At 34.5% G+C, this 10,983-nt stretch overlaps 2 protein-coding genes across 5 annotated transcripts; one reads left to right on the top strand and one right to left on the bottom strand.

Annotated features, from left to right (window-relative positions):
• Positions 1-344: 344 nt before the first annotated feature.
• LOC116003732 lies at positions 345-5,510 on the top strand. 4 transcript variants are annotated; one of them, XR_004094699.1, is made up of 6 exons: positions 345-812; positions 1,734-2,055; positions 3,625-3,723; positions 4,691-4,807; positions 4,922-5,021; positions 5,149-5,510. XR_004094699.1 is itself a non-coding variant. In XM_031243647.1 (5 exons), exons 1-5 carry the CDS (start codon positions 523-525, stop codon positions 5,182-5,184), a joined length of 657 nt encoding a protein of 218 aa, XP_031099507.1. In that variant the 5' UTR covers positions 345-522; the 3' UTR covers positions 5,185-5,510. The 4 variants fall into 4 exon arrangements, 2 of the variants coding, with proteins under 2 accessions (XP_031099507.1, XP_031099506.1); XR_004094698.1 differs by having other exon boundaries at positions 4,691-5,021; XM_031243647.1 differs by lacking the exons at positions 4,691-4,807; positions 4,922-5,021 and having other exon boundaries at positions 1,734-1,786; positions 1,877-2,055.
• Positions 5,511-8,004: 2,494 nt separating this feature from the next.
• LOC116003860 (uncharacterized mitochondrial protein AtMg00810-like) lies at positions 8,005-8,836 on the bottom strand. Its single transcript, XM_031243801.1, has 2 exons — positions 8,495-8,836; positions 8,005-8,259 (listed from the first exon to the last, which is right to left on the bottom strand). Exons 1-2 carry the CDS (start codon positions 8,834-8,836, stop codon positions 8,005-8,007), a joined length of 597 nt encoding a protein of 198 aa, XP_031099661.1.
• Between the last annotated feature and the right edge of the window lie 2,147 nt (positions 8,837-10,983).

The following is a 10,983-nucleotide window of genomic DNA, read 5'->3' as shown; positions in this document are numbered from 1 at the left end:
GGTGTGGTGGGGTGGGGTGGTGGGTGTGGAGATAGTCGTGGTGGTGGGTTGTGGATGGCGGTGGCGGGTAATTGGCTGCTCTACTACTACAAACGAAAAATGACTTCTAAAAAAAAAAGGAAGTGATTTTAAAAAATTTCTTCTATTTTTCATTGACCACACCCCTATTATTTATTGATTTATATTTTCTTCCTCTAACCAAACACTGAAAATCCATAAAATGATTTCCTTCCGGTTCCCAAACGCACCCTTAGGATTAAAAAAAAAAAAAAAGAAAGAAGAGAAATTGCTGTACTTTGTGAATTATGATAGGAATTCTTTAACGCAGAAAAATCCGCTTCTTCTTCTTCCCATCAGCATTCTCTCTCTCTCTCTCTTTCTTCTCCATTGGTTGCCTTTAGCTGCCTCCACTCTTCTAGTCCTCCTACTATTTTACCTTTCTTTCTTCTTTTGGTGTTGTTTTTGTGTATGAAACATCGCAGGGAGTAAGCAAGCTGGAAAGTGAGGGAGGTGTGGGGGCATATGATGCATTTTGGTGCATTGAGGAGCGGGATAAGGAATTGGCTTCGCGACTATGTCAGGGTTCAATCCGCCGCTGTGATTCTCATCTACATTCAAATTGCCTGCGCACTCATCGGATCTCTTGGGGCGCTCTACACCGGGGTTTTGTTCGCCCATCTCGGGATTGCGCTCTTCGCCCTTGTGGCCATCGAGAGCAGCAGCCAGAGCCTCGGCAGAACCTACGCCGTCCTCCTCCTCTCCGCCGTCTTCCTCGACGTCTCCTGGTTCCTCCTCTTCTCCCGCCAAATCTGGTATCTTTCATTCACAACTTCCTTTTTTTATTTCCGGAATTTGTTAAATTATGATTGTGAGAGTTGAAGTGGTTACGGACTCATAGAAACACTAGGCAAGGGGTCTCTGGAGAGTCAAATGCAGTTTACCATTGTTTTTTGGATTATTTCAGAGTTTGTGTGAACTGTAATGCATGTTGAAATTCAAGGGTATGTATTTGACAAGGATAGTAACTCTCATGCAATCACACACTATTAACTATTTTAGGGGCATTGGCTTAACATGTCAGGAATTACTTTTAATTGGCTTTATTAGTTTTCCTTCTGAAATTTTTACTATGAATTTAATCAACCATGGGATGCCATTTTTGATGTTTTGTTTGATAAGAGTAATATTTATGTTTGTTAACTCTATTATGCCAATTTGGGCAGGCTATGGACAAAATTAATTACAGAGATGTATTAAGACAAACAAACATCTTAGGAATTCAAAATGGAGATAAGTATTTAGAAACTTGTTGCCTCTGTTTGCATACTTTGCGCCCAGGAAACTCCTTGATTTACTGCACCTTGTGATGATGGGGTCTGATGTTCTCAGCATCTTATGTGTTTCTCCTTCCATGATGTCCAGATTAGGCTAAGGGGACTGCACACATTGGTTTTTTTGGTTTCCCCACTACCTGCACTTGCCTCACCTAATCACAAACATTGCCCTTTTTCCATATTTGAATGCACCCACTTTTGGTAGAATTATTGAATATAACTTCTCTTCAAACTGGGCAGGTAGACTTTGCCATATAGTATCTGTTAAATGTAGGAGAATTGTTTTTCATAAAATTTAGGCACACAACACTGAGGTACAATTAGAATTTGTATTTCTTTAAGGGGGCTAAAAAAAGAATCAGTACTGAGCACTCCTTTTTTCTTTTTCCTTGCCTGCAGGAACATTTCATCTGAAAATTATGGAACCTCTGTTATCTTCTCAGTGAAACTTAGTATGTACATGCAAATAATTGGTTTTTGTGTAAGGTTATCATCTTCAATATTGTGGATTCAGATATACAGACTCGGTCCTTCTTATGTAGACAATTCTGTTCCTCGAGAAGCAGATGCTGATTTGCAAAATAGCTTTCTCAGTCCTGTAAACCCTTCTATAACTAGACATCCTTTCAGCTCTGGTGATGCTTTAGGTGGCTCTGTATATGACCCTGCATATTATTCATCTTTGACTGGAGATGGTAAAGATGAGGAGTATTTGTCTGGGGTATGGAACTCTTGCCACCTTTATGCTTTATGTGATCTCTTCTATCCACTTTAACAGTTAGACTGTTCAGCTGCAGTTTTCTAATGCTTTTGTTACTTTTTGAGGCAAATTTCTCTCTAGACCATCTTGAGAAACTTTTATATTTTGAATATGCAATTTTTTTATTAAAAAAAAGAAAAGATTGCTCTCCTGTATTCATCTTGGACAATGGCATGTGGAGGATCCATATAAAAACTCAGATAAGTGTGAACTCTGACATGCTGAATTGACATGATCAGTGCCAAATTTATGCTTGATGGAAACTATGGATGGAGGATCATAATTTATATTCACTACACTTCTAGCATTTGAGCAGTTCAGTGTAATAAATTATGTTAATGCATGCAATTCCAGAGGGGAATTAACTTTTAGATGTTTGAAATGGTGTAAAGTCTGTTTACTCCAAAATTAGGGGCTTATTGGTTATATACTCCATAATTCCTTCTTAAAAGTAACCATGAAGGTTTGCCACAGAGGAGGATATGGAGTGGAATGGAATGTTAGTGAAAATTAACTTGATATAAAGTGGAAAGTTCGTTTTATTTTATGTTATTTCCTGAGTGCAACATGTGTATGTGACTAAATCATTAGAATACACATGTTGATTACAATAAAAAACCTTAGAAGTAAATCATTTCTCTAAACCTGAAAGGCTGAGTTTAATTATGCCACCTCAAGATAGGAAACCAGGAATAGTACCTTGTAATCTATTAAGTACACTCTTTATTTTATTCATTATAATGCACATCTAGTTAGTCTCTGAATCAAACATCAGTGACAGCTTGAGAATATCAGAAGTAGTTTGACCTCTAGAATGTTGATGTCAATCCAGAGAAGTTATAATTATATCCTACTAATTTTATTGTTCCTTCACACAATTCTGAAATACATAAACTCTCTTTTTCCAGACTCAGACAATGGAGGCCATTTTAGATTGTTTCTGGTTACTAGAGAAGCTTCTAAACAACTGTAAAGTGTAAACTGGGGAGACTGAGATGTAGTCCAATTATCAATATCTAGACTGTAAGATTGACTCTTTAGAACCTTTTTAAAGAAGAAGAATTCATCTTTTCTGAAGTTGTGGCTTTCTATTTGTTTACATTATCTGGTTTCTAAGTGGTTACAACTTACAATGTTAAGAGAGGTACAAATTATATTTGGCATTTGAATTTTCGTTGGTAATCTTGTCTCTATGGCCTCAAAGACAGTCCCAAGGAGATTCGATAGGATGAATTTTGGAAGCTATTGATAGGTTCAAATTACAAAGCATAATTTTGACCCCTGCCTTAACATGTCCTACAAATTTTGTCCCAAACATACAGCCTGATGTCACTTGGATAAGTTAATTGAGGGTCATGACTGTAGGCATTCAGGGAACAAAAAAAAAATCTAATTGCAAACTTTGTACTATGACACTTGCCTTTTGTTCAATGAAATGATTAATTCGTATCAACTATTATTTATCAACTTATGATACTCTTTGCAAGGTGTCAATTGGCTTATCTGTATAATAATCTCTTTTATTTGTAGGCCAATCAAAATCATGGAATGGTGGTTGGATCAACTGCTTCTCCTGAAAGAACTACACCAGTGAAGCCAGTCATTAATAGATCTGTTCAGGGTAAAGATGTAAGTTGTCAGGATTCATCATATTGTCTAGCTATCATTAATTTCAAGCTTTATACAATTTCAATCACTAGTTCACTACTCTTTGTGACCTACCAAAGTGTAAGGCCACATTCTTTTCTGGCTTATTATTTGAAAATCTGAGAAATGAGCCATATATATATAGTTTGACAAAGCCTGTCTACTGCTGTAAATATAGGTACCTTTGACTTAACGGTATAGACGTATAGTCAAACTTTCTCAAGTTCTCAACAGAACCCCTTTTAGTTCCTTACCAAAGTAATTTACTCAATACTGAGCAACTTATGGCTTATTTGGTTCAAATCATGGGATAACAGAATTCTGCATATATGATGTGGAATAAGAATGGAATTAACAAAGGTGGACCAAAAATCCATTGTTTGTTTCTCAGAACTGAATCTTTGTTTATTTCCCCAATCCAAATCCCTTCAGAGAAGTTTGAAATATACTTTTAAGTTCTTCCTTACTGTTTCATACCTGAATAATAATAATTAGAACACTTATGTGAAAGTTCATTGGGTGTTTACCATGAAATGCAAAAAAAAAGAAAAAAAAAGAAGAAGAATAAGATGTGGAGAGTAATTCACATGTGGAAAGTGAAAGGTATGAAAAACAATCCATTTGTAATAATTTGATTGAACTTGATGGCAAACACCTAAGTTTTTCCCTTAGTAAGTACTCATAATTTTCCGATTCTGCCCAAGCGTTTTCACTTGCTCAATAGTGCCATTTCAATTTTATTTATTTTCCCTATGGTAACTATTGTTGGCAGCATGATGCTTTTAGCTCTATAGCCCATGAATGCATTCTCAGTCTTCCCTTTCTTTTGGTTAACCAATACTTTTGGTGTTGTGATAACTAGAAGTCCTATTGCTGTGTTCTCATTCTCATACCTGTATTATTCTCTCCCTTTCTCATCCCCGTGTTTTTCCTTTTTAACTTTTCCCAGATGATTGCTTCTTAAACTTTAGAGCCTTGATAATTGTTATATTGGATGGGAGTGAAACATTGGACAAAAAGATGCATAGATGAAGGTTGAGGTGGATAGGGTACTCAATCTCAATAGGTAAAACTCATGAGGATATGTGCGATGGTTTTAGAAGTAGACAGTCATTCCATTCCCTCCAAACCTGAAAATGAAATATATTCGTTTTACTATTCTTGCTGTCTTTTGAAACAGAAAGGAGTACGAAATCATTCAGTATGAGAAGAACGTTTAGCCCTTGCATTTTTTACCTTCCCCTTTGCGTTCCTTCACCAAACCAACTTACCAAGCTCATGTATGAAACCATTTCATTGTTGGGAACTCGAACATTCACTATCATCAACTGTTTTTCAGGCATAACATGAATGATTCTATGTATAAAATTGTAATGTTTGTATCCTCTAAACAAGCTCCATTTGCAGGACCTAAATGCTGTTAGGAATCTACTGCAAGGCTGAACCTGTCTGGATTTTTTCCCCCTGGAGGGTTATACATTTTTAGTAACTCAATTCTTGGCAGGGTAGTTTTATGGTAGTGAGTACTGTACAGTGACCCAGTTGTAGTATCACTCCCAGGATATAAGATTTGCATTGAAGCAAAACTTATTCTCTAAAGATAAAGATGATGGCAGTGTAGAGAAGCTTCACTTTATAGTTTCTAGCATAGAAATTTCAATCTTTATCTGGGGATATTGTTAAAGATTTGGCCAGTTGGTACAAATAGTTCTTGATTTCCTGGGAAATGAAATGAATACCACTCTAGATTCTGTCTTCATATCAAAATATATCCCTAGTCTGTTTATATATAAACTTTTAAATTACTTCTCCCAAAAGGTTGAATCCTCACGCCCAAGGCCTCTCCACACCTTTGCCTCGACAGAGCATGTAGTAGGATGTAAAAATCACGGTAACTTAATGACTCAACAAATAGGGCCAAATGTAGGTGCACATAAAGAATCTGTTTACTTTGGGCATAATTCCTACAAAGTCACTGCTTAGTTTTAAAAAGTTTTATATTATTGAATAATAAGAATGTTGGCTATTATAAAATATAAATGGATAGGAATATTGGTGTTCTTGTAATTAGCAAAAGTAAATCTATTATTCTATTTAAAAAAATTGGCATCACATTAAAAATTACTCGTACAAGTTTAAAGCCAATAAATATTTTTTTTAAATCATTGAAATATGATTTTTGGGATAAGGCTAAAAATATGTGAAGTCACAATATACTTATTCCAATTCCATTCCTCCTCTAGTGATACATGCAACATTGACATCTCACCTTTAAGTCTCATAATTTAGTATTATTAAAATTAAACTACATTTTCAGATGATTCATTAAACTGTCTTATTAGTTATTATTACTGTGCTCAGTGATGATTCATCGAACTAAAGCTATATAAAATGATTTTTTTTCAGGAAAAAAAAAAAGAAAAGCAAAGAAAAAGGTAGTTGATGATTCATCCAATTTCAATTAAAAACTTTTTCAAGAAGGATAAATTCACTTGAACCCCCTCTTAATTTATATCAATAACGTTTGAATCCCTATTGTTTCATAACCTACACATAAATCATTCAAATTTTATTGTCATTAAAAAAAAAAAACTCTAATACAATTGGTCTTATATGGCACTGTCTCACTTGAAATGCACACTATTTTTTTTAATAAAATATAATATTTTCCTAAATTCATAGAAAAGTATTCTATTTTTGCTACGTACATGGGCTGATTTTTTTCTTCCAAGTGACATAGAGATTATCTTTGGCATGAGATTAGCTCTGATACTAAATTGAAACATATGCTTCATCTCAACTAAAAGGTTAAACTAATAGTTTGATTGCACATTTATGTTTATATATTACTCCGTATATGCTCAATATTTTTTTTTCCTTGAGTTAGAAAATCTTAACTGATTATATTTTTTTAAAGATGATCGGACACTCATAGAATATAAAAATAATTTCTAAAATATAATAGGATCAAAGTGTTACAATCAAAATTTTCAAGGGTCAAAGCGAAAAATATCTCTTTCAGAAATTATATTTTTAAAAAAATAAAAAAGAAAGTTGAAAACATTCTTTAGTGAACTGGCACGCGGCATACACGGCTACACATGAAATTGTCTCGCAGTGGTTAGCAATGTGAACTTTAATTGTTTTCTCTCGTTCTTCTTTTTTTTTTCTTCCTTTTAATATATTTTGGGACTTTATTTTTATTTTAGTTTTTTTTTGAGTTCTACTGACTCTGTTACAATTCAGGGCTCGAAATCACTCCCATCATCAATGTGGGAGTGTAAATCGGGACATCGGGTGCCAATAGACCACAAGGTCTTTGACATTTTTATTTTAGTTATTCCCCCTACAATTATTATTTATTGAAAAAATAATTCTTTATTTCTTTTTTTAGGCTCTTTATTTTGTATAAGTTTTAAATATATTTTTTCTGCATATAATAATACTTTTAATATAATCTTAAATTATAATCTTCTAAATTCTGGTAAATTTATTTTTCTAAATTGAAAAAAAACTAAGAATGAAAAATTAGAAAAAAAAAAATTAAAGTACATATAAGTTTAATTTTGTGTAAGGAATAACAAAATTAAATATGCACCTTTGAGATTTAGGTATTGCTGTAATTGTAGGGTGAGACAAATTATATCATGGACCAGAGTCTACCTTGCATTGTAGACTTTGGTTAAAAATAATATTCAAATTTTGTATATGTAGTTGACACATTCTGCAGCTGTAGTTGATAGTATCTATACATGTAGCTATCATATTATGTGTCAAGTTATTTGTTTACAGAAACTGTTAACTGTAGGTACAAAATTTTTGTATCAGGTTCACAATGCAATATGAACCATGGTCCATGGTATAACAATTGGTAAGTTGAACTATATATATATATATATATATATATATATATATATATATATATATATAGTTGTAGTTATTTTGAATATCATCTCATCCATTGTAAAATAAAAAAAATGCAAATATTAACATTGATGAGAACTGTAAATTATATTGACAGAACTTGATTACAAGAGTACATGCATAGGGATATATATACAAGGAGAATCATAAGAAGATTAGGATAGGGAGACTAGGATAAGTAGTTATAATCTGACTCAAATACATAGAGTTCTAATACTTCCTCTCAAGCACAGTGTATACTAGTAACCTGTAGCTTGTCTCTAAGAAAATAAAATCTAGGACTAAGTAAAGCTTTTGTAAGTATGTCAGCAAGTTGATCCTTTGCTGAAATAAAGTTACTTAAATTTCCCCATTGGCAACTCTATCTCTGACAAAATGATAGTCAATTTCCACGTACTTGGTTCTTGCATGAAAGATGGGATTTGCACACATGTATGTAGCACCAAGATTATCACACCAGAGTTTGGAAACTGGGATACCAAGCACACTAATCTCTTTTAGTAAAGGCAGAACCCAAATTACCTCAACACAGACATATGCTAGAGCCTTATATTCAGCCTCAGTGGAGGACCTAGCAACATTTCTTTGTTTCTTCTAGACCCAAGACACAAGATTTGACCCAAGGAGCACATCATAGCCACTAGTAGCCTTACGATCTTGGGGACAGCCAGTCCAGTCAGAATCAGAGAAAGCATGAATCTCTCTTGATGATGACTTTCTTATACGTAAACCAAAATTAACTGTTCCTTTAACATATCTCAAAACTCTTTTTAGTTGCTCCAAATCTTGAGGTTGTAGGAGCATGCATGTGTTGACATAACTGATTTACTGCAAAAGATAAATCTGAACGCGTGATAGTTAGATACTGTAGTGCTCCTGCCATACTTCTATATTGAGTAAGATCCTCATATAGATCTGTACTGAATGGGATAGATTTCGAAATAGGAATATGAGTAAATAAAGCTTTAAATTCTGCCATGCCAGCCCTTTTCAGAATATCAGTCATGTATCTTTGTTGTGATAACACCATATCATCATCATTTATAATTGTCTCAATACCAAGAAAGAAATCAGGCTCACCAAGATCCCAAATTTTAAATGCAGTAGATAACTTTGATAATAAATTAGTTATAAGATCAGGATCACTCCCCATGACAAGTATATCATCCATATACACCAAAATGTACACATAGGCAGACTCTCGAGAGGAATAAAATAGAAACACATTCATTTTTTATGCTTGAAAGCCAACAGAGAGCAAAAACGAGTGCAAACGATTAAACCATGGTCTAGGAGCCTGCTTTAAACTATATAAATATCGTTTAAGTAGGCAAACATGATCTGGATATTGAACATTAATATAACTAGGAGGTTGCTTCATGTAGATAGTTTCAGACAGATTACCATTTAGCGTGGTTGAAAAAATCGCTAGGCGCTCTTTAGACGCTTGGAGAGTGTCTAGTGCTTATGCGCCCATCTAATTTTTTATTTTATTTTATACTCCGTATTTTTTAAAGACTAATAATTATAAACTATATAATATTTTAATAGTTAATACTAAAATATTAAATATTAACCAAAAAAATATCTAACGTTTGTACAATTTAGGGTTATTTTGCTCAAATGATGTTGTTTTGAGTGAAATAACCCATTAGAAAAAAAAAAAGAATAATAGTTAATCAACTTAATAGACGACCTAGTCAGTGCCTAGGAGTAGGGATGTCAATGTGCCTTGTCCCCGCCGGGGATCCCCGTCCCCGTCTTAAACGAGAATTGGGATGGGGAAAACTTTCGGGGATCGGGGACGGGGATGGGGAATTTTTTCAATTTCCCGCCGGGGACTGGGACGGGGGTACTCCTCCAATCTTTCCCGCCCCACCCCGTCCTCGATATATATATATATATATATATATATATATACCCCATTCCCACCTAATTCCCCGTGGGGACGGGAATATGGGGACTATTTTCCATTTCCCGCCGAAGATGGGGACGGGGTTTTGGGGACTGGGACGGGGAGTATACTCCGTTACTCCCCGTCCCCGCCCGCGCCCCGTTGCCCTCCCAACCTAGGAGGTCTAGTCGGTGCCTAGGAGGTCAAGGCGGTCTGCGCCTAAGCGGCCTAGCACCTAGGCGGGGATTAATCGGCGTCTAGGCGGAAAAATGAACTAATTTTTCTTGGTCAACGGAAAACATTTGCCGTTGACCGCATTTTCCGAATGTTGCCAAACACCAAAAACTCGGATAACATTTTCCAGAAGTTATTTTACGGGTTACCAAACACACCCCATATATCAAATGGGGTACATCCATCAATTCAGGTTATGGATTCTCGTAGTCCGCATGGGCTTAACTCACTAATTTTTAATTTGATTTTTTGACTTTGTCGAATTATATCTAGATCCCATAAATCCACTCTTAGACCTATAAACAGGCAAATTCTATTCTTAGGCTTATAAGGAGACAAATTGAACTAATCTAGTTTCAAAAATCAAACCCCCAACGTTTGTGACATAAATTGAACTTCCAACTGATCGCTAAAAACATATCTTAAATAAAATTTCTTATCTAACAGAGTCAATAGTACTAAAAAAATAATAATAATAATGCCCTTTGTACTAATTGTAGTATCTTGATTATTATATATATTTTTATTTTATTCTCAACTTTATATTCAAAAGAGTTAATTCCAGTAATGGTCCTCCGACTATGTTGATTTTCTAAAATTAGTTCCCGACTTTTAATTTGGACAATTTAGGTCCCTTGACTTTCAAATTCTTTCCAATGTTGGTCCTTTCGTCAAATTTTAGTTAAGTTGAGGTCAAATGAAGGGGTAAAATTGCCCATTCACCTATTTAGTGTATTATTAGTCGTATTTCTCCTGTCCTATACGCTGTATATATGAATATAATCTCAGTCGAAGTGTCAACCGAAGCCATATAGTCTCAGTCGAAGTCTCTGTGACTGAGATTATATTCATATATATAGCGTATAGGATAGGAGAAATATGAGTAATAATACACTATACAGGTGAACGGACAATTTTATCCCTCATTTGACCTCAAATTAACAAAAATTTGATGAAATGACCAACATTGGAAAGAATTTGAAAGTCAAGGGACTTAAATTGTCCAAATTAAAAGTCAGGGACTAATTTTGAAAAATCAACATAGTCGGAGGACCATTGCTGGAATTAACTCTATTCAAAATGGCGTGCTTTTGTTATAAAAAAAATTAAATTAAATTCAAAATTGATTAGATTTAATCTCCCATTAAATAAATTTTGACAGGTGTTAATTAGTTTGAAAGGCTCAAAGG

This window comes from Ipomoea triloba, chromosome 14 (genome assembly GCF_003576645.1).
Source record: "Ipomoea triloba cultivar NCNSP0323 chromosome 14, ASM357664v1".
NCBI lineage: Eukaryota > Viridiplantae > Streptophyta > Magnoliopsida > Solanales > Convolvulaceae > Ipomoea > Ipomoea triloba.
This window is presented reverse-complemented; position numbering and strand designations above follow the sequence as displayed.

Excerpts from the sequence above, each read along its gene's own strand:
- LOC116003732 (XM_031243646.1), top strand. The coding sequence starts at position 523 with ATGATGCATTTTGGTGCATTGAGGAGCGGGATAAGGAATTGGCTTCGC. Across the intron at positions 2,056-3,624 it reads ATGAGGAGTATTTGTCTGGG|GCCAATCAAAATCATGGAAT; the intron begins GTATGGAACTCT and ends TTTTATTTGTAG. Across the intron at positions 3,724-5,148 it reads GATCTGTTCAGGGTAAAGAT|GACCTAAATGCTGTTAGGAA; the intron begins GTAAGTTGTCAG and ends CTCCATTTGCAG.
- LOC116003860 (XM_031243801.1), bottom strand. The coding sequence starts at position 8,836 with ATGGATGATATACTTGTCATGGGGAGTGATCCTGATCTTATAACTAAT. Across the intron at positions 8,260-8,494 it reads GTTCAGATTTATCTTTTGCA|AAGAAACAAAGAAATGTTGC; the intron begins GTAAATCAGTTA and ends TCTTGGGTCTAG.